This window comes from Eschrichtius robustus, chromosome 16, assembly GCF_028021215.1.
Source record: "Eschrichtius robustus isolate mEscRob2 chromosome 16, mEscRob2.pri, whole genome shotgun sequence".
NCBI classification, from domain to species: domain Eukaryota; kingdom Metazoa; phylum Chordata; class Mammalia; order Artiodactyla; family Eschrichtiidae; genus Eschrichtius; species Eschrichtius robustus.
This window is the reverse complement of record NC_090839.1, coordinates 28872556-28895500: the sequence shown is the minus strand read 5'-3', so window position 1 is coordinate 28895500 and position 22945 is coordinate 28872556. Positions and strand designations below refer to the sequence as shown.

The 22945-nt window shown below is 49.2% G+C and overlaps 2 protein-coding genes across 3 annotated transcripts; one reads left to right on the top strand and one right to left on the bottom strand.

Annotated features, from left to right (window-relative positions):
• Nucleotides 1–1963: 1963 nt before the first annotated feature.
• On the bottom strand, nt 1964–4539 carry C16H20orf202 (chromosome 16 C20orf202 homolog). The gene is made up of 2 exons (XM_068565266.1): nt 4411–4539; nt 1964–2197 (listed from the first exon to the last, which is right to left on the bottom strand). The coding sequence occupies exons 1-2, from the start codon at nt 4474–4476 to the stop codon at nt 1964–1966; spliced, it is 300 nt and encodes a 99-aa protein (XP_068421367.1). The 5' UTR covers nt 4477–4539.
• Nucleotides 4540–17053: 12514 nt separating this feature from the next.
• TMEM74B (transmembrane protein 74B) lies at nt 17054–22708 on the top strand. 2 transcript variants are annotated; one of them, XM_068524635.1, is made up of 2 exons: nt 17054–17166; nt 21769–22708. In XM_068524635.1, exon 2 carries the CDS (start codon nt 21810–21812, stop codon nt 22506–22508), a length of 699 nt encoding a protein of 232 aa, XP_068380736.1. In that variant the 5' UTR covers nt 17054–17166; nt 21769–21809; the 3' UTR covers nt 22509–22708. The 2 variants fall into 2 exon arrangements, with proteins under 2 accessions (XP_068380736.1, XP_068380735.1); XM_068524634.1 differs by lacking the exon at nt 17054–17166 and adding an exon at nt 17311–17399.
• The last annotated feature ends 237 nt before the right edge of the window (nt 22709–22945 follow it).

The window sequence follows — 22945 nt, the reverse complement described above, 5'->3', positions numbered from 1 at the left end:
CAGGAAGGCCACAGGAAGCTACAAAGAACAAAGATGAAGAAGCAAGTCTTTTGTCTCTCCTCCAGCCCTGTGGTGTCCCTCTAGCCCCACCCTGCTTATTGGCAAAGTCTAACCCGGAGCAGCTAGTAATGCAGAAATGGGGTTTGTGGGGCTCCAGCCCCAGCATCACAGAGCAGGTAATTTTAAAATTTAAAGTATTTATTTTTAATTGTGGTAAAATATAACATATGATAAATATTACCATTTTAACCATTTTAAAGTGTATAGTGCATCGAGTACATTCACGTTGTTATACTACCATCACCACCATCCATCCACAGAACTTTTGCCATCTTGCAACACTGAAACTCTACACCCATTAAATGACCCCCCAACCCCCTACTCCCTGCCCCCAAACTCCTGACAACCAGAACTACTTTCTGTCTCCATGAATTTGACTCCTCTAAGTATCTCGTATGAGTGGAATCATATCATATTTGTCCTTTTGTGACTGGCTTATTTCACTTAGCACAATGTCTTCAAAGTCCATCATCCATCTTGTGGCATGTGCCAGGATCATCTTCCTTTTTAAGGCTGAATGATATTCCATTTTATGTATATATCACATTTTGTTTATCCATTCAGCCAGTGATGGAGAACTATTTTTTCATATTATCAAATATTATATAGAAACCCCAGGTTAGTCTGGCCATAACCATCGTACATATAATGCAACCCGCCCCCCACCCTTTGCCTCTGTATGCAATGGATTTACTTCTTCAAGGCCATTAAAAGCAATATCCTAGCAACATGCAAGAAGATTTTCAAAAATAAAAAGGCCTGACGATAATCGGACCATGTTAACACCAGGACTTTATTTTCACCTGTTCCATTTATATCTTTCTTATAGGCAGATATAATTTTTCAAAGTTATGACTCCTGCACCCCATACAATTGAGGGTTCTGCCACATCATACACCTTGTTGCCTGCCTGCCAAACTCGGTTGTCAGAAATGCCATTTGTTTCATGATTTCTCTTCTTTGCTTCTTTGCCCATCCGGACTGTTTTGGTTGCAAATAAGGGAAACCTTATTCAAATCAGCTTAAGCAAAAACAAACTGGTGTGTGCCTTTGTGGGTGGTGGTGGTAGAATTTACTGGTTTCTGCTCTGGAAAGACAACAGGAGTAACTCACAGAATTAGGGTCTGAAACCAGGGACTAAAAAGAGCCAGCACCCTTCCTCTCCACCCATCTCTTGTGTGGCCCTCTCTCTGCTTCTCTTTGAAGATTAGCTTCTTTCTTTCCTACTTCAAGCAGGTCTCCCTCACCTGACAGCGATCATGGCCACTGGCAGCCCCAGGTTTGCGACCGCAGAAGAACAAGAATCAAGAGGGCAATCCCAGAGAAGGGCTGTGATTGGCTCTGTTGAGTCACATGCCCACTCATTGGGCCAATCATGTTGTTAGGATGACCATGAATTGTAATTGGCCAGGCCTGGTTACATGCCCATCCCTATGGCCAGGGTGGTTGTAGGGCCTGTTGCCTTCAGATAAAGGGGAATAAGAAGGCCTGCCGGGAAGACAGAAAACAACCGTCAAGTCACTGCACGGGGTTCTGTATTTTTGCCATGGCAACACTAGATAAACATCCTGGTACATTGAGCCCTTTCTTTAACAATCACCTTGTGGGAAATTCCTAAGAATAGGATTACCACCATGGTGCTTTCCAGAAGCCATGTAACATGTTTGTGTTTTCCAAATGTGTTCACATCCGATACTTTATTTGTGTAAACCCTGAGAAGTGACAGGAGAGGAAAGAGTGACACAGAGAAGCTGAGTGACAGGTCCAGGGACACACAGTGAATGAGGGCAGGGGTGAACCCAGAGGCCGGCCTTCCTGACTCCCATTCCGGTGCTCTCTCTCATCACAATCAAAGTTTAGACTAGTGGGGGGAGGGTTTAAAGTCAGGGTCATCTCTGGCCTGTTAAGGGAGGGAGCTTCGTCTGCTGTCTACCCCTTGGAGGAGCTGGGCCAGGCCCCTGGAGGAAAAGGGCTGGTGGCCCCTGCCTTCCGAGCCTGCTCGAGGTCTGATGGGGGAGGTCCCGCCACTGGATCTGGCATCCTCCCAGTGGGCACTCTCTGCACGCAGCTCCTCCAGGACACTGTGAAGATGCTTCAGCGTGAACAGGAGTCTCTGGTCTTGGGCCTGCATCTCAGCCTAGGAGAAAGAAGGAGTCTGTGAGGGGGCGGCCAGAGGGCTGGATGTTCCCCCAGAAAGCCTGCTCCTATCATTGTCTCATCGGAGACAAGCCCACAGCCTCATAGAAGCCATGTCCACCGAAGCCTCAGTTTCTTCATTTGCAAACTAGAAAGCAAATTACTTGCCTTTCAAGCCTCTCTCCTCTGTTTTAGATTCCACCAGGACTTTGGGGGCTGATATAATCCCAGGAAAGGAGGGAGAGCACCAGACTTTCATCAGTGCTCATCAGTGGCAGTTGCTGGTGTCACTGACTTGTTCCTTCTGCTGCATAAAGTGACTGACATACTTCACTGATGGTCAAGCGGGGCTTCTTGGCTGGGCTCCAGACGGGAGCCCTTGTGATGTCATGTAAATTCCCTGTGATGGAGGTTAAAAACACACTTGACTGGGCTTCCCTGGTGGCGCAGTGGTTGAGAATCTGCCTGCCGATGCAGGGGACACGGGTTCCAGCCCTGGTCTGGGAAGATCCCACATGCCGCGGAGCGGCTGGGCCCGTGAGCCACAATTACTGAGCCTGCGCGTCTGGAGCCTGTGCTCCGCAACAAGAGAGGCCGTGATAGTGAGAGGCCCGCGCACCGTGATGAAGAGTGGCCCCTACTTGCCACAACTAGAGGAAGCCCTCGCACAGAAACGAAGACCCAACACACAGCCATAAGTGAATAAATAAATAAAAACACACTTGACTGAGAAATTTGCAAGTCAGGGACCAGCAAGTGGAGACTCAAGGCTCATCTCTTGGCATCATGTGGAGGCAGAGGACATTTGGCCCCGGGAGGCTGTGCCCCGGCTAGGCTTCCCCCCACCCCTACCTCTTCTCCCTCCTCATGGGTAGGAGAGAGGAGAGGTACTTTATCAAGTGGAAATCGGCACTTTGGGTTCAGGTACTAAGCAGTCTCAGTGTAGCGCCTAGTGTTTAGGGGGAGCACGGGGAGGGACTGCCACCCAGCCTCTAGATCCCCGAGGACTGTAAGAAGCTGCAGTTCCTGCTGCTGGAGTCCCCTGGGCCCATGAGAAGCCCTACTGGGTCAGCCCCTCCCACCGAGGTGAGGACAGGGTTGGTTCCCAGCTAGTCTGTTGCCTGGCAACCCAGACAGGTCATTTTTGGACAATCCTCTCTGTCCCTCCCCAGAAGAAGAAGCTGGCGTATTGGAATACAAACTTTGGGTGCCTTCTGTGGTTCCCCAAATGACCTTCTCTCTCTGGGCTGGTGTCCCCACATACTTTGGGGCTCCCCTCTGTTTTTGGACTTGGAGAAAACATCACAAGGAGAGGCATAAGGCCTGGCTTCCTGAGCAGCCACTGAGGGGCCAAGTGACACAGCTCATAAGTTCAGGTGAGTTAGTGCCCCATGGGGTGGAGCCTTACAGACAGGAAATGGGAGACAGGAGTGAGCTGGGCAGATAAACTTCCTCTTCTTCTCTCCCCCAGGGTGCAGATCCTCCTTCAACCCCTGCAGAGAATCCCGCAGCCAGGTAAACCGGCTGCTGAGAGGGCCTCTGGGCCTCTTTAGGGCTCCTTTCTTTCCTCTTTAGTGGCAGCCAGCTTGGTAACACAAGGCATCTCCTCAAATAGCATTGGCCTTTGCCTCCACTCCCTATTTCCCTCCCTCTCACCACTCTGGGCTTGTACCTCCAAATAAACGGTTAACACCCCAATCCTTGCAAGCCTCTGCTTTCTAGAAGACCCAGGCTAAGACAGCTGATGTACTCCATATCCAGCTGGGTCAGGATTGTAACAGCCAACATGGACGTGCCACGCAGGCACTAAGTGAATTACACCATCTCCTCACCAAATTCTTACAATAACCCTTGTGGTGCTGGTACTATTGTTATCCCCATTTTACAATAAGGAGACTGAAGTTCAAAGAGGTAAAGCCACTTGCTAGAGGCCACACAGCTGCAGAGCTGGGCACATACCAGGACTCAGTGTAATTCTAAAACCAGTCAAGCAAGTACCGCAACCAGGGCCTCCTATGTAGGCCACGACCTACTTATCCCAGCACCTGAGGTGGTGATTGTGCAGTGTGTGGCTGGTCCCAGGGGTGCCTGCAGGGCCTACACCCCAGCCTGAAGCTCTGCCCCAGCCTAGGGGGCACCTGGGAGTGGGGGAACCAGGGAACCTTGGAATATATGGTGTGAAAGCGCCAGGTAAAAAGAAATGTAAAGCCTTACCAGCTCCTTTCTCAGCCACTCCAGGGTCTGCCCAAGACTTGAGGTTGGCTCTTCTGCTGTTTTCATCTCAGCGTCCTTGGGAGAGACCTTGATGCTGACCTGGTGATGGGCCTGAGGGACCTTTGACTTGGACAGTCTGCTCTCTGCTTCAGGCCAGGAGCAGGGTCTGGCTAAGTCACTGAGGATGGAGTTAATGAGAGCAGGAAGTAGCTGACATTGGAAAATGTAGTGTGTGTGTTTTTTTTTAAAGGGCTTCAGTGCTCTGAATAGAACAAGGGGCGGGGGCAGGGAGATCACTGGGGTATGGGTGCCTCAGTGCCTATGGGCTCCAGAATCCAAATCTGATGCCAACAGGATCACAGAGACTATAAAGCTTTAAATGATAAAATTAATAATTATTATGAAAATAGGTGTCCCCTTTCTGAGGGCTTGTTTTGCTCTAAATGCTTTGTTATATACATACATATATATATATATACAGATATATAAAACCTCATTTGGGGCAGATGGCACATCTGTGTCCCCAGTCCTCTCCCTCCCTCCCTCACCTATCTATAGAGTCTATAGATAAGGGAAATGCTCACTTTCCAAGTCCCCTTTCTTCTGGATGCCCGTGCGCCCCACTTCTAGCACATGAGATCAAAGCAGAAATTTGCTGTTAGACTTCTAGGAAAACGTTACCTACATGATAAGGAAAAATGTCAATGATGCTTCCCCTTTACTCTTACTTTCTTCTACTTCCTTCTGCCTTGAATGTGGATGTGATGCCTGGAGCTACAGTAACCATCTTGCAACCCTAAGACAAAGGCCAAGAAAATTGCAGAGTCATTGAAATCACTCAGTCACAGAATCACCAACATCATCTGCCTGTTATATGAGGCAAGAAACCCAATTTTTAATTGGGCAAACACAGTTCTAACTGACACCCCATTTATTCTTCACAACACACTGTGAAGTGGGCATCCTTTCATTCTCTCTTTCAACAAATACTTTCTGAGTGCCTACTGTGTTTAAAATTCTGCTGTAGGCAGATAGAGGAGTAGAGCCCAAAATCAGAGAGACAAAGGCTGGAGCTGACATCCTAGTGGATGGAAACAAACTATAATCAAGTTAATACTATGATGCCAATAAATAGGATCTATTCTCATGCAGGCTTTTAAAAAATGTATTCTATCCACTTGAACTAGGAACCCCAAACTAAGAATTAGGTAAATCCCAGGTAAGGAGCTGAGGTGACCAGCAAAGCAAACTTAACCTGTTTTGGAGGGACTTGCCCTCAACTGGGCTACACAAGCTGTCCACAGGTAAAGCTCCACTGAAGGTGAACTCTTAGCCCCAAATTACAAACCACACAAGGAAACCATCCACCATAAGTGAGTCAGCAGACACCAGCAACAGCAGGATTAGACCCCACTTCCCCTAAGAACTTCAGATGAGATTTTTTTTAAAAAAAAGTATTTTGAAAAGAATTAAAGTCATACAAAAGAATTCAAAAACATAAGAAAAAAGACACTATTTTAAAAGGCAGATATGAAAAATAGCTAAATAGAATTTATAGAAGTAAAAATTATAGTAAATGTTTATAAATTAAAGAAAAAAGAGTGTACATTTAAGTGTAGTGCCAGAAGACAGAGTTAGGGCAGGCGATACAGGACATAGGGAGGCAGATTAGGACTCAGTAGGAGGAAAGTGTTGCTTAGAATTCTTCCAAGCAGTGGGCGCTCAGCCAGTGGAGTGGGGAAGCACAGCCCAGACGATCAGGGAGGCTGGAGAAGGGGCTCCACTGGCTCAGAGATGGGACCTGCAGCATCCTTCCAAGTGTGAGACTGACTGGGCAGGGAAGGGGGCCAGGACACTGTATAGGAAGCCAGGACACCTGGGTTCTAACCCGGTGGTACCAAATTTTCTATGTGAGCTTGAGCCTCATCCTTTCCATCTTAAGCATAATGAGGCTCAAAATAGTCACAAAAATGAGTTGTAAGAAACATCACATTTCTTATACCCTGGAGTTTACAGCTTAAGATGCATTCTGACTGCCACATGCAGAGAAAATTTTATGTGCAATTTCTCCTAGTTTAGCTGTCACTCTTTAGAACCAAAGAGGATCCAAGAATCTCCTGCTTGCCACACTCACACCCCTTCTGAACACAGGGGCCAGAAATGATTGCTTCCAGGCAGGTCACCAGGCTTTGTGTCACTTGACCCTGTAATTATGGGACAACTGCTTGGATCAGAAATGGGTGTCCCAGCCCAAGGCAGCCACCTGCAGACTGGACAGGAGGGAGACCCTCGGCTTGTGGGTGATGGTGTGAAAGCAGTTATGTTCTGGGTGGTGACCAAATGATCCAATCAGACCTTCTCTTAGAGAACTTGAATTTGCCACAGTTAGAGGGATTGGATTGTCACAAGACTACTGTGTAATGAAACTCTCCAAAACTCCATACCTTCAAACAACTGTTTATTTTTGCTCTTGAGTTTGTGGTTTGGCTAAGATGGTCTGCATCGGTCTTCAGGTCTGCAGGTCTGAGCCTTCGCCATGGGTCTCTTGTCCTCCTGCTAGAATCACTGGGCTGCTGGGGCAAGTTCTTCTCTTGGCAATGGCAGAGGATAGAGAGCAAGTGGAACCATGTGAGCCCTCTTGAGACAGGCTCAGAACAATCAAGCTGTCACTTTTGCCATGTAAGCAAAGTGAGTCACACAGCCAAGCCCCAAATTAAGAGGCCAGAATGTATACTCTACCTATGAAGAGACTGTGCCATGTGTGGAGTTAGGGAGGAATGAAGAAGGGGGGCTGGTGATTCTATACGAGAAGGAAGTTAGTTCAGAAGCAGGGCCACAGGCCCCGAGGGGTCCAGAGGGAAGGCGGCAAGCAGAAACCATGAGATGGCAGGAGCTGGAGGCAGGAAGAGTTGCTGGGTGGCAGCGGCAGGAGACACAGAAAGGCCTAGAGAGACTGGAGGATGATTTAGGACAATTAACATTTACTGCTCTCTGACTCCAGACCAGGCATTGTGATAAGCCCTTGACAACACAACCTCATTTCATCCTCAAAACCTTGTGACTGCAGCTCCCAAACTGAGTGCCAAGGCACCCAGAGGCACTTCAGAAAACTCACAGAGGCACTGCAAAATATTTTTAAAATTTGAGGGAAACACAATAATATCTGTTGGATACTGTACAAACTACTATTAAGTTGTTTGAACCTAATTTAACAAACAACTGTTAGACATTTCTTCGGGCCTGGTGCACTGTGAAAAAATTACAGAGATGATAAGGATGCCATGAACTGAGAACATTTGGGAACCGCTGCCTACGAGGTAGGTACCATTGTTATCTGCATTTTATAGTTGATTAAGAGCCTATTATTAACCCCTTTTTACAGGTGAGGAAACTGAGGCTCAAAGAGGCATAGATTTTCCTAGGATCACCCCAGCAGGCAAGCAACAGAGCTGGAATTAGAACCTGTTCTCCCTGACCTGTGTGGGAGGGTCTTGCCTGTTGTCTTGCAGGGGTGGAGGGTCAAGCGGGGGCTCAGGCTAGGCCATCTGCTGCCATCCTGGGCAGCCCAGCAGGTTCTCTGCCCGACACAGGAGTGGTGTTGATAGGAGTGCTTGGCTATTAGAGTCTGATGCTCTGTCCTTGGCCTCCAGTGCCAACACTGAATTATCCTGGGAAGACATTTCTTGTGGTTAACTTGTTTTGACACACTTTCGTTTATTTTTAAGCCCACTCTCACGATTCTGGCTCAGAGAACATTTTATTTCATAGGCTAGGAAAGCCTTGGCACATGGGGAGAAGGGGAGGTGGAGCCAGGAGGCCTAGGAAAGGAAAGAACTTAAACTCCTCAGCGAGGAAAAATGTTCTCACCAATTATCAAAGCCAGAATGGTCATCCATGCATCATCCATGGGCAGCTGGTAATATGGCTTCCAAGTGCCAGACAAGACTCTGCCCTGGATGCCAGAGGTATGGCGGTGAGTAAGAAAGACCTCACACCTGACCTCACAGGGCTTATGGTCCAGCTAGTAGGAGAGTTCATTAGCAATCAAGTGGTTCAAAAATCGTACTTTATATCACAAGCCTGGAATATATATATGAATGAATGAATATATGAATGAATGGACGAATGAATAAATTTGCAGATGAAGAAACCATGGCTCAGATGGTGATGTGAGTTGCCCAAACAAGTCAGCAGCTGTGGCAAAAATTGCAGGTTGTTCCTCAATATCCCTTCTCCCATTCACACATGGCAAAAGACTATCCCTAGACTCCCTGGCAGGGAAGTGTGGTCAGATGATTAAATCCTGGTCAGTGGGATATGAATGGATGTGATGTGTGCAATTTCTGGGCTGTGCCCTTAAAAGGAGGAAGGAGGGTTCCTGCCCCTCCCCTTGCTTCTCCTTCTGCTGACTGGAATATAGTCATAAGGGCTGGAGGTGGAGCAGCCATCTTGGACCACCAGGTGGAGGATGGCAGAGCAACAAGATAAAAAGAACTGAGGTCTCCTATGACTTGTGAAGCCACCGTATCAGCCTTAACTGCTGTGTATGCTTTTACATGAAAGAGAAATGAATTCTGTTTTATTAAAGGCACTATCATTTTGGGTCTCTTTATTACAGGAGTCAAACCAATATCCTAAAAATACAGCAGCAGAGCTAGAGGGAGAAGCCAGGTTCCTTGATTTCCCCCACTCAGGCCCTTCCATAATCCCCCCACCTATATATTTTATTCTCTTCCCAGTGTCTTCTTGTTTGTGATCTGATCTGCTCCTCACAACAGCTCTGTGAAGTCCATAGCAGGGAGAGGACTTCCGTGATGCTCACTGGGCAGACAGGGAACCCAAGATGCAAGAGTAGTAGGTGACCTGCCCTGAGACACATGCGCAGAGTTATTTCCATCTCTTGGATGGGGCAGGTGGGCTCAGTGATGTCACTGAGCTCTGCCTCCGTGTCTAACTCCTAATCTAAGGCCCTACCCATCCTTGAGGGCAGTCCCTCTTCTATCCTGGGCACCTTCGCCCTCATTCCCACTTTGTAAAATACAAATAAGGTGGAAGTTTAGCAGAGAGAAGCTTCCACACTGTGAGAGCCCTTAAGCCCACCTTTCCTACCACGCAAGCACACGCCATCACAGCAGCCAGCTGGAGCACACGGATGGAGGACCAGTTGACTTGGGGGTCCCAACACTGCCTCTTCTGTGCTATTTACCCCCTCCCAGCAGGCCCTCCCTTCACCCCAGACAGCAAGGCTGGTAATCTGATCATTTGTCTTCTGCCTGTGCCCTTTATCTGTGTACTCATGGGTCCTGAACATGCCCTGCACCTCTGTGTCCTGTAGCAAATGCTGCCAGGGCTTCACCCACATCCCCCTGACATTCCCCTTCTCCATATGTGCCCAGGGCTTCCTACTGCAAAGCACATCTGACTCGCTGCTTAAGGAACGTGCTCGACCTGTGCAGAGGACAGGCTGGAAGTGCTGGCAAAAAGGAGATGGTAGATAAATACATCCCTTCCCTCAGCTCTCAGGTGGGACAATACTCAGTCCAGCAGGACTGAGTCCCAGTTGCCTGCAGCAGCCATGTGCTTGCTCACCAGTACATCGGAAGCCTTCCCGTCCCTTCCGTGTCTAACTTCCCCACTCCTCTACAGTGCTGGAACCACCTCTCAGATAAACCACTTGCCCTCAAATTCTTGTCTCAGGTTTGCTTCTGGGGGAACTCAACCTATGACACATCCTATCCATGCGTGCCCTGTACACATGAGTCCCGTGCACCTCTTCTGCGCATGAGTGTCCTGTATACAGGTATTCTAGCTCTTCTGCTCTGTACCCTGTGTACGTGTATCCTATACACACCTGTCCCATGCCCAGGTACCCAGCACACAACCCTATGTCCTTATGTCAGGGAAGCACAGCCTCTGACCCTGACGAGGTGGTGGAGACTCTGGAAGCAGAGTGGAACTGTGGGAAAAGTGTTTCTTGGCCGCAACTAGCCTTGGGTGTGACTCTGAGGCAAGTTGCCCAGTTGATTTGAGCCCCAATTCCCTCCCCAGGTGAAGGAGTGGGAGATAAAACTGAATGGGGTAGGGAGAGTAGGCATGCGGCCAATCAGCCCCGGGACTTTAGGTCTGTCTGAGGTTCCCAAATCCAGCTGCAAGTCAAGGCCCTTGGTTCTGGTTGTACTTCTACTATCCCTCAGTGTGGCTACAGAGCAATCTCCCCTCTTTGGCATTCAATTTTCCTAAATGTAAGAAAGGGGATTAGGAATTCCCTGGCGGTCCAGTGGTTAAGACTCGGCGCTTTCACTGCGGTGGCCTGGGATCAATCCCTGGTTGGGGAACTAAAATCCTGCAAGTCTTGTGGCTCGACCCCCCCCAAAAAAAAGGGGTGGGGAGAATAACATTAACAGCTCAGGAATTTTGCACATGCTTTGAAAATTATGGTGGAACTCAGCATAGTGACTATCAGCACTTAGTTGGGGTCTGGATTTGAATCCCAGAAATGTCGTAAACCAGCTGTGTGACCTTGGGCAAGTTATTAACCACTCTTGCCTCCACTTCCTCATCTTAAAATGGAGATAATCATAGAACCTGCATGATAAGGTGGTTACGATAATTAAGTGAGTTAAAGTTTGTAAAGCACTTAGAATATTGCCTGGCATATGGAGAGGGCTACCTAAGTGTTTGTCAATTAAAATAAACACACAAGTAATTCATTACTATTACTTCATCCCTGAGCCTGTTAAGAGTTATTCCCTCCTCCAGGAATACTTTCCCTTTCTCCCCCTTTCTTCCCCTAGTGAAACTTCAAGTTTGTCTGGGTTATTCTTTCATATCACCCTTTTGGACACACTGAAGGCTGTATTCAGAGTTTTCTCACCTGGAACACAGGAGGTCAGATTGGATCTGTATTTTTCAAACTTCAGCTACTCACATACCTCCTTCTTGGTTTTGCCTACCACCTCTACTTTGATTTACTTGTATTTGTCTTTAAACCGATCATATTAGATAGGAATAGCTCTTCTGAGTGACAGAAAATTCCAGGTAATAGTAGCTTATACAAGAGTTTATTTCTCTAACAAATAAAAGTGTGGGAAACTATCCCAGGCTGGTGTTTCCATGGTCATCTGGGATCTAGATTCCTTCAATTTTGTTGCTCCCCGATCCTAACATGCTTCCAGCTCAGGGTCCAAGACTACTGCTCCAGCCCCAGCCATCAGGTCTGCATCCTGGCAGCAGGAATGACAAAAGGGGAGAAGGAGGGCATATCCCCTTCCTTTAAGAACACTTAATGCATTTTGCCCACACCTTCTCCTCTGATGATGAATAATGGCTTATTGCCTACTTGGTCATACATAACTGCAAGGGAGGCTGGGAAATGGAATCCTTATTCTGAGTGCACTGTGCTAGCTATCGGTCAACAAGTCTATCCCAGTGGAAGAAAAGGAGAGTGGATAGTGGGGGAAACCAGCAGAATATGTTGCTCCAACTCCATACAGACTCATATATTTTTCTGTCCTCATTCTAAGCAATATTATCCATGTGATCTTTAGTTTCATGAGCTAGTTATCTATTTTTCTAAAACACATTAGAATAAAATAAATACCTAGCCATTAAAATGAATACATATACACATGGGTGTGTGTGTATATAGATACAGGATAGATGGTGGGAGACTGTTACTCCCTCCAGTGATCCATGCCTCTCAGTATTCATACACTTAGGTAGACCCCTCCCCTTGACTCTGGGCTGGCCTGTGACCTTCACTAAAGCAATAGAATGCAGCAGAAGTGACGCTGTGACTGTTCCCTCAGCTTTAGAAAGCTCCAACAGCTTCTGATTTTGTACTCTGGGAAAGTTGAGTGCCATAAAAAACTCTGACTACCTTGAGACCACCATTGTATAAGGAAGCCCACGCTAGCCACCTGGAGAGTGTGGTAGATAATAGAAAAACCCACAGCCAGTTCCCAGCTGTTTGTACCACCCCAGCTGACACCATATAGAGAAGAATTGAGCTGCCCCCACCGAATCCAGCCCAAACTGCAAAACTGAGCAAATAAATAATTTTCTTTCAAGCTGATACATTTTGGGGTGCAGCCATAGATAACCAAACACATTTATCTATATAACACCAAGAAATCATGTCATGTACTACTACCCTTTGGAAAATTCTGGATTAAGTGATATTCTAATATTCTACAAGAACATTCTCCCACAGACCCACACGTCTCATAGATACATAACTGCAGTGAATTGATTGAGGACTTATCACATGCCAACATGACCACAATAACCTCCTGATGGTCTCTGCTATCTCTCTTGTCCCCTTGCACCTGGGAGCAGCCAGAGGGAGAATGTTTTCAAAATGCAAATCTGATCACGTCATTCCCCTGCTTATCACCCACTGCAATGTCCACAAGGAGTCTTCTTAGGTTCAACTACACACTCAGACTCAACAGATGACCATAAGCCATACGTGGCATTGACATACTCTGATGGATATAAGACAGGAACCTCAGCTTGCTAGAATGGCACTCAATGCTAGCATCAGCACTCAACTCTCCCTTTCAGCGGGGGAGTCCTGGCTGAATGTGTACCAGAGCAGTACAGCACAGGTTCAAGGAAATGAATCCCCATCTGGTGGGTGCAGGAGTCATCCTGGCTTAAAAGCTTCATGTCCCCTGGGAGCCGATACCTTTGTACCTGCCCAATTACATGAGTCACCATGCTCATGAAGCCCAAAATATGATTTCCCACCAGGTATTTATAGTTCCTCTCATCCCAGATGCAATTTACCAATCAGGGGTCTTTAAGAAAAAAAAACCTTTAGTTTTTAGAACAGTTTTAGATTTACAGAAAAATTGGGAAGGTAGCACAAAGAGTTCCCATATACCCATACCCAATTTCTTCTATTATTAACACCTTATATTAGTATGATAAATTTGTTATAATTAATGAACCAATATTGATCCATTATTATTAGCTAAAGTCCACTCTTTATTCAGATTTCCTTAGTATTTACCTTATGTCCTTTTTTCCTATTCCAGGATCTCATGCAGGACACCATAGTACATTTAGCCATCATGCATCTTTAAGGCTCCTCTTGACTGTGACAGTTTCTCAGACTTTCCTTGTTTTGACAGTTCTGAGGTCAGGTATTTTGTAAAATGTCCCTCAGTTGGGATTTGTGTGATGTTTATCTCATGGTTAGACTGGGGTTATGGGTTTTGTGAGAGAGATCACAGATGTAAAGTGCCATTCCCATCACATCATATCAAGGATACATACTATTAACATAATTTGACTGTTGATGTTGACTTTGATCCCCTGGCTGAGGTAATCAGGTTTGTCAGTTTCTCCACTATAAAATTATCTCCACCCCCACTTCCATATTGTACTCTCTGAAAGGCACTATGTTCAGCCCACACTTAAGAATTGGGGAGTTATGCACAAATAATAGAGAATAAACTAGTGGTTACCAGTGGGGAGGGGGGAGGGACAATACAGAGGTGGGGGGGTGGGAGGTACAAACTATTGTGTGTAAGATAGGCTACAAGAATGTATTGTACAACCCGGGGGAATATAGCCAATATTTTGTAATAACTGTAAAGGGAATGTAACATTTAAAAATTGTATTAAAAAATCTCTACACAGAAGTCTAAAAAAAAAAAAAAAGAATTGGGGCGTTATGTTGCTCTTCCTTGAGGATGGAATATTTGGAATTCTGCATCAGAGATTTATCTTTTCCCCCCCATTTTTTTTTCATTTATCATATTTTAGGTTACAATCCAATATTTATTTTTTTGATCAAATTTTTCTAACTTTGGCTATTAGGAGCTCTTTTAGTCAGCCTCTATGTCCTTTGGCATACCCCCATCATTGTGTGTGTGTGTGTGTGTGTGTGTATGTGTGCGTGTGGTTTGTTCCTTCTTTCCTTTCTGGCACTATCAGATGCTCCAGGCTTGTCTTGTACATTTCCTGCTCCAGTCCTAGAATCAGCCATTTCTCCCTGGTTCCTTTTATTGGAGAGTGGTATTAGAAACCAAGATCTGGGCACCAGGTGCGCTTGTTGCTGTGCAGTGTCATGCAGCTAGGTCCTCTCAGCTGACAGAGAAAGGAAATATAGTGTATACTGACTTGTGTATATATACATTTATAGTTATCTATCACATGTATCATAAATATGTACTCATCTGTATCAATATTACGCTAAACATGAGTTCATACTGATAGCTCCAATTCTAATCCATTACCACATGGATCATTCTAGGCTCCTCCTTGGGGTCATTTTTATCATAGCAATGTTGCCTAGTAACAGAGTGATATATGTTTATCTGTTTCCAAGGAAACAGAGCTAGACAGTTAACCAAAGGTCAAATTCTCATGCAGAAGAGGAAAAGTTTGTTAACTCTTTACTGACACAGATCAATGACTCCCCACTGCTCTGGGGATAAAGAACCAACTGCTTGGCTTACAAGGATTCTCAGACCTGACTCACAGATAGTCCAGCCTCATCTCCAGCGTTCCTTATTGAGCCCTTCAGGGCAACCACCCTGGTCTCCGTCAAGCCTCACACTCACCATACCCTCTTCCACCCCAGGGCCCTTGCCCATGCCAGTCCCTCTGCTGGGCCTCTCTTCCTGCTGTCTTTACCTAGTTGCCTCCTATTCATCCTTTCAATCTCGGCTCAGTCCTCACTTCTGCAGGGGAGCCAGGAGCCATCCCCATCTCCCAGACTAGGTCAGCACCTTGCTGAAAGCTTGAACAGCACTATGTACCTTTGCTCTGTGGCAGTGTTACATTTACTTATCCTTTTCTCTCACTGGAATACAAACTTCTAGAGGGTAGGGATGAAGTCTACCTAATTAATCAGTATATAGTAGGAACTCAATAAATATTTGCTCATTTTCTCCATTCTTTATTCAATAAATATTTATCAAGGGCCTCCTATGTGTTGGCTCCTTTTCTAGTGTCTGGGGATACAGGAGGGAGGGAAACAGGCAAAGCTTCTGCCCCTTGACACATATTTTAGTGGTGGTGACAATAAAGAAAGAAATAAGCAACTGTCAGGAGTTGATAAATGCTATGGAGAAAAATTCAGAGTTAAGGAGTAAAGGGTACTGGGGCACTGCTAGTTTTAAAAGGATGATGTGGGAAGGTGTGTCTGAGAAGGTGACATTTGAGCAAAGACGTGAAGGAAGTGAGGGCGAGCTCTGGGGGTCTCAGGAAGAAGAGTGTCCCAGGCAGAAGGAACAGCAAAGGCAAAGGCTCTGAGGCAGGGCTGAGGGAGGGAACTGTGTGCGCTTTACAGGGAGTATCTCATCTAATCCCTATAACCCTTACTAAGTCCATTAAACAGATGAGGAAACTGAACTCTGAGAGGGGACGAGGCCACACACCCATGAGTGGTGGAGCTGGGATTCTCTCGGGAGTCTGGTGCCACAGCCAGCTTCCTTTTGAAGTCCCTAACAATAGGTCAGGCTTCTGGAAGGCAGGAAGAGACTGAAGCCCTCCCATCCCCGGAGGTCCTGCCCAGGTCTCTGTCGCACTGGCCTTAAAAGCCTGGGCACCTGGCCTCCAGGGTGGCCTCCACTGTCCTGCTTGTCAAGGATGGCACAGGCCTTTGGAGCAGGACAGGTCAGGTTCTCACATGAGGTGGCTGAGGAGCCAGGACAGGCATCCCCATCTGCCTGTCCTTCCAGATGGTTGATCTCTGCTGACCCTCCCAAAGCTCCTGGAGTCTGCATTTTCATGATTCCATTGGCAGAGGCGAACACTGAGGCTCAGAGAGGCGGGAGGACTTACCTGAGGCCACGAGAGTGAGCTGGCCACGGAGACTTCCGGAAACCCCATGATCTTCAGACCAAACTCCTCTCTGGGCTTGACCTGGGCCCCCAAAGAGGGAGAGTCTCCTTAACTTTTGTGCTCTAGGCACCTCACTTGATTCACCTTAATCTGAGCCCTTTAAAGGAGAGAAATAGTGAAATCTGCCCTACTCACCACCTGTTCACCCAAACCCACCGCTGGGCTCTGGGGGGGATCAGACAGGGGCCCTGTTCTCCAGGAGGTGCCAGTCTGATGAGGGAGGCTGGCACTTACTGAAAATCACAACTCTCAGAAATAAGGACAATAATGCAGGCAAAGAGAGCGCTGTAGGGGCCCCTGGGGCGAGAGAGTGTGTGGGGCAGCCAGCTAGGCTTCCCAGGGGAGGGGGCACTACAGCTGGGCCTTGGAGGGAGAAGGTGTGTGTGGCCATTGGCAATCCTCCAAGATAACACCCGTCTTGGGCTGTGTACCTCAGTGTCCCACAAAAAAAGAAGAGCAGGCTGTGTGTGTGGGAGGGGGTGAGGAGCGGAGGAAGAGTGGGGGCTTGGCGCAGTAGGGGCTCCCCAGCCGAGGGGCGAGGCCGGCGGCCGAGGGAGGGGTCTCTTTCAGCACTCACCCCCGCGCCTCGCCCCTGCGCCCAGGCACCACGGGCTGAAGGCTTCAGTTCCCTAAGCCCAGGTGCTGGCGAAACAGATCTGCCCCAAGGCAGGGGGCGGGGAGGAGGATGGAGCCATGTCCCCCCCACTCTCACCCTAGTCCGTTACCCTCCTCCCAGTGCCTCCCCGCGCTAACTCTCCCGGCGCCCTCGCCGGCCGCGGGCGGAGCTCGATCCGCTGCGCTCGGCGATCCCCGGCTCCCGTCCCTTCCCCGTCCCTCCCTCCCCGGAGCCCCCTGAGGCCGTGGCCGCCTCCGTACAGCCCCGCGCGGAGCGAGCAGGTAAGTGCGCCGCGGCAGCGTCTCCGGGCCGGGCCCGGACGGGAAGGGGGCGGGAGCCGGGGAGGGCGAGGAGGAGGCGGCGGCCGGGCCCGCTCCCTCCTGGGCTGCGCCGCAGCACAGACACCGGCGGGCGGGCACCGGCTGCGGGGAGGCGCACGGGGAGGAGGCGCCCTCGCCGTTGCCCGGCGCCCTCGCCTCCCGCGTGGGGAGGCAGTGAGGGAGGCCCGGCACAGGTACGCACGCGAAAAGGGGACTGCGAGGGGCGGCGGGAGACCGAGGGCCCGAGGCGGGGAGGGGCGGCCAAAGAGAGCTAGCCTGACCTCGCGGCCCGGCCGAAGGACACGAGGCGAGGGGACCCGGGCGCACGCCTGTCCTCGCAGATCCCGGCCTTCTTGGGCCGCCTGGCCGCCTGGCTACCGGCGCCGCTCGGCCCGGTCCGGCCTGGCCCGGCCCAGCGGCGTTTGTGGTCAAGGGCAGGAGCAGGGGGTGTGAGCTGCGGGCTGGCGGGCGCGCGGGTGCGGCGGGCAGTCGGGGTGCTGGGGCTTTCCGCGCGGAACTTTGGGTGTAACAGCGTGGACATATCTGAGCGCCCAAGGCTTTGTGTACAACTCGTGCGTGTGTCTATCGATTGGGTTTTGTGAAGCTTACCCACTCCCGCTGTGCGTCTGTCTCCCCGCGTGTTAGTGCACACCAGTGGGTGGGGTGCTGGGCCTGGGGGGATCTTGGTGGATCTTAGCAGTCCTGAGGGTAGTAAACTCTGTGTGTGTGTGTCTGTGTGTGTGTGTGTGTGTGTGTGTGTAACCACCTCTGTCCCTTGCTGGGGTGTGGGTACCAATGTGGTCTGTGGATCTGTGGCTCACACTGCGTGGCTTCCCATGTCTGTGAATGTTGCATGTGGAAAAGGCCCCTGGGGGTATGAGTGTGGAACTGGGGTGTGCTTTTCAGGTCCTGCTGGACTGCAGATGAAACTGGAGTGTTACTGGTACAGTTGTGGGGTGTGAGCAGTGGACACCAGCATCATTGTCAGCTTGTCTGTTTCTGCTTATGTTTTGGATAATTGACTGGGCATGCCCTTGTAAGTGGTGGGTATCTCTGAACCTGTGTGTCAGATACATAGCAACTCTAGGTAAGAGGGAACTTCCTTTTCCTCCACCCTCTTCCTAACTCTGCTGGCATCCTAAGGAAAAAGTTTTGGGTTCCTGCCAGGTGAAAGAGCCCTGCTCCAAGAATTTGGGTGTCCTGGGTTTTTTCTGGGATATGGAAACATCAATGTGTTGGTCTGGGAAGGGGGTTCCTGGGCCACTCCAGGGGCTGAGTTCTGTGGAGGATTCTGAAGACATGGGTGGGGGACCACATCTGGACACCAACTGGGCAGGAGTGGTCACTGCCAGTCCCTGTTACTGGCTGGGCACTCAGGAAAATGCTTTTGGTGCCAAAAGTAAAAAAAGCCAATGAACACACCTCTCCTCTTGGTTTACTGGAAAGTGGGAGCAGTCTGGGCAGAGCCTGGCCCTGAGTAGGCACTCCCCACCCGGTGTGTGGGAAGGATTGTCTGCCTGGGCAGGTTGCCAAAACATTCCTGAGCGCTGGCTGTGTTCCAAGCCCTGTGCAGGGGGCTGCGGACCCAGACATATCCCTGCCCTCAAGCTGCTCGTGGTTGATGTTAAACAGTGGGATAAAGTAGAGAATCTACAAATGAGGCCTGGAAGACCAGGGAAGGAGGGCGGAATGATGCCACTGGTACAAGAGTATGTGGGTTTGCAGGCTTTTAAGTGATAACAATTCTTGGAGAACCTGCTTTCAACTCCTGGCCCCCACATGCATGCCATGGGATCTTGGCCACATTTTGTAAAATGGAGATAGTAATAACTGCTCCTGGGGCTTGTGAGGGTTATACACAATACTCCTGAGTGAAGTGCCTGCAATAGGGCCCAACAGGGAGTGTAGGTGCTCAGTAAACATTTATTAAATTGGAACTCAGGAAAAAGGGACATGGTCATAGAGATGGGTTGTAAGTGGAAACAGGCTTTGTACTCAGATGAAAGGCCCTGTGTGTGCTAAGAGGAGGTGTCTGATGCAAGTCCATGTTGGAAGGAAGATCAGAAAGATCGAAAAACGTGCCTTCCTGCCCTGAGGCTCTTTGAATTTCATTCATTCCATTCATTTTCACTTCATTCATTTGCTTATATCCACTCTCTCTCTCTCTCTCTCTCCCTCTCTCTCTCTCTCTCTCTCACACACACACACACACACACACACACTGAAGCACAGAGAACTGGAGAATAAATTCAGGCACACGAATGCAGAGGAAGGTCTAGAATCCTGTGTACGTGTGTGTAGACACACTAGGGCATATGAGCCACTCTGCACCTGGGGGTCTCTGTGCAGTGTGGGGACTTGGGTCTGTGGTGTATGTGCCCACAGTACATCAGTGTTCAGGGGGAACGGGGTAGTTCTGCTGTGGGATCAGGAGTTCTACATGCCAGGTGGGGCCTGTCGGGGGAGCACCAGATCTGCCTGAGGGAGGACTCCATCATCAGCTCCAGCTGAGTGTGGCTGTGAGGGAATGGGGGCTAGGGTGGTCAGATTCTTTCCATTTGCAAGAGAAGCCAGGCATCCAAGGTTTAAAGTGTAAAATGTTCATTGCAGCACTATTTACAATAGCCAGGACATGGGACCAACCTAAATGTCCATTGACAGATGAATGGATAAAGAAGATGTGGCACATATATACAATGGAATATTACTCAGCCATAAAAAGAAATGAAATTGAGTTATTTGTAGTGAGGTGCATGGACCTAGAGTCTGTCATACAGAGTGAAGTAAGTCAGATAGAGAAAAACAAATACCGTATGCTAACGTATGCATATATATGGAATCTAAAAAAAAAAAAACGGGGGGTACTGATGAACCTAGTTGCAGGGCAGGAATAAAGAGGTAGACATAGAGAATGGACTTGAGGACATGGGGTGGGAGGGTGAAGCTGGGGCGAAGTGAGAGTAGCATCGACATATATACACTAAATGTAAAATAGTTGGCTGGTGGGAAGCAGCAGCATAGCACAGGGAGATCAGTTCGGTGCTTTGCGATGACCTACAGGGGTAGCATAGGAAGGATGGGAGGGAGGCTCAAGAGGGAGGGGATATGGGGCATGTGTATGCATATGGCTGATTCGCTTTGTTGTGCAACAGAAACTAACACAGTATAGTAAAGCAATTATACTCCAATAAAGATCTATTTAAAAAAATAAATAAAAAAATGAAGTGTAAAATCTTTTGCTTTTTATATATTGGCAACTGCTTCACCAAAAACCAGATGAACAGACCAGAAACAAAAAGAAGCAAAACTTCTATGAGCCAAATATGGCCCATGGGCTGTAAGCTGGTATCCTTTGGCACATGTGCTGTCTGTCTCTCTGTGTGGGTGTGTATTCAGGTACTTGGGTAGGGTGTCTCCTCTTTGAGCAGAGAGTACCCCCTTACCCGCTCCTCTCCCAGCTCCCCTTCTGTGGTCCGCATCCAGGTCCTCCCATCTTCTATTTACATAAAGGCATTTGGCCTTGACCTTAGTCATGGCTCTCAAATATGCTCCTTTCTCTTTGCCCTCTCAGCTTCCATGCCTCCCCTGACCACGCTGGGTTCCTCCCTGGACCCCTGGCCTCCACTCTCCTCCTTCCCCATCCTGTCTGTCCTCCATGCAGCAGCCAGAGAGAGCTTTCCAAAACCTAGGCGATGTTAGCCTTCCCATCCCCAACACCTCGCCTCCCTGGCTCCTTGGCCTGGTTTTCAGAGTCCTTAGCGAGCTGGTCCCAGCTGACCTCCAAGGCACCCCTTCTCCCTCTCCAGAATGCCCTTGTCCCCTCTCACTGCTGGGGGATTTCCCACTCATCCTCCAAGGTTTGGCTTAAATGCCACCAACTCCTAGAAGCTTCCCTAACTTTCTCCTCTTTGTTCTTACGACCCCTTCATCTCTACCCCTTCCCCTGCCCCCAGGCAGTCTCACTTCATCACAACAGTGTCCATTAATTGAACTGGCAGGGGCCTTAAATGCCTTATTTTATGAAATCCTCACATCATCCCTATGAGGGAGACATTTGGCTTATTCACATTTAACAGATGAGAAAATTGAGTCTGGAAAGGTCACCTCACTTGCCTAAGCTCAAGTGGTGACGCTGGGATTAGAACCTATCTACTGTATTTAAATTCCCTCCATCATAATAATAGCTCATTGCTGATACTTACTGAGTACTTACTATTCTGAGCACTTTATATGGATTAACTCAATCCCTATATCAGCCCTGTTAAGTAGGGAGTGGTAGTATTACTGTCATTTAATATAGAGGGAAACAGGCCCAGAGAGGATACGGGAATTGCCCAAAGCCCCATGCACGCCAGTGGTGAAGCAGGATCCTAGCGCGGATTGGGTCTCACTGCTCTGTCATTGTCTTATTCCCTGCCTCCCCCTCTGGCTGGCGGGCTCCCCCCGGTGGAAACTGGGCCTGACTCACCTTCACATCTCTCGGGGCCTTCTGTGATGTCTGGCACCAGCAGGCTCTCAGTAGAGGTTTGCTAAATTCCACTGACTTTCTGTTTTCTCTTCTAGCTGCCAAGCGGCCAAGGGATGAGCTGGGGCCCGCCTTCCCAATGGCATCTCCCCCTGGTCTGGAACTGAAGACACTGAGCAATGGTCCCCAGGCCCCAAGGAGACCAGCTCCTCTGGGTCCAGCGGCCCCACGCAGGGAGGGTGTGGAGAATGCCTGCTTCTTCTCGGAGGAGCACGAGACTCATTTCCAGAACCCTGGGGATGCCAGACTGTGCAGCTCCCCCAGCCCCCCTGAGGGCGTCCCCTCATGGCCCCGATCCCAGAGGGACGCCCTGTCCCTGCGTTCAGAAGAGGGGCCAGGCCTAGAGCCTGTGAGCCGCCCGGTGGATTACGGCTTCGTTTCCGCTCTGGTTTTCCTGGTGAGCGGGATCCTCCTGGTGGTGACTGCGTACGCCATCCCCCGAGAGGCGCGTGTCAACCCGGACACAGTGTCAGCACGGGAGATGGAACGACTAGAAATGTACTATGCGCGCCTGGGCTCACGCCTGGACAAGTGCATCATTGCAGGCCTGGGGCTGCTCACAGTGGGCGGCATGCTTTTGTCCGTGCTGCTGATGGTCTCCCTGTGCAAGGGAGAGCTGTACCGCCGGCCGAACTTCGTCCCTGGCAGGGGCTCCAGGAAGACCTACGGCTCCATTAACCTGCGCATGAGACAGCTCAGTGGGGATGGGAGCCAGGCCCTGGTGGAGAACGAAGTCGTCCAGGTCTCGGAGACCAGCCGCACCCTCCAGGGGTCTTAAGTAAGAGCCCACCCTATCTGGCTGCTTCAGCTTCAGGGCTACAAGGCCCCCGAGTCTGGGGTTTCGGACTGAGCTCCACATAGGGCCCCGTGGAAGGAGTCCTGGGTGCTGGAGGAGGAGCTTGGGGCCTGGCCCAGGCTTTGCTTGGGAGAGCTGCCCCCGATCTGTTTTGTAGTTTGAGGTTTTGCATAAGGTTTTGTTTGAAGGATGGCTTCTGCTGCTAAAAATACAAAAGTTTGGAAACTGCTGCCCTTGGAGGATGAGTTTCTTGGCCTGTCCGAGGATTGAGAGCTGTCTGAAAGGCTGCCCATCCTGTTCCCCATGCCTTGGGGAATTCCGGGTCCTCTGCTGTCCTCATCAGCCATGTTTGGGTGTTGGGCAAACTTGGCTTTGAGCCCTGACTGTCTAAGGTGGGAGGTGGCTTCATGATGAGGGGA

Coding starts and splice junctions, on each gene's coding strand:
- C16H20orf202 (XM_068565266.1), bottom strand. CDS start 4,476: ATGAAAACAGCAGAAGAGCCAACCTCAAGTCTTGGGCAGACCCTGGAG. Junction 2,198..4,410: donor AGTGGCTGAGAAAGGAGCTG/GTAAGGCTTTAC, acceptor TCTTTCTCCTAG/GCTGAGATGCAGGCCCAAGA.
- TMEM74B (XM_068524635.1), top strand. CDS start 21,810: ATGGCATCTCCCCCTGGTCTGGAACTGAAGACACTGAGCAATGGTCCC.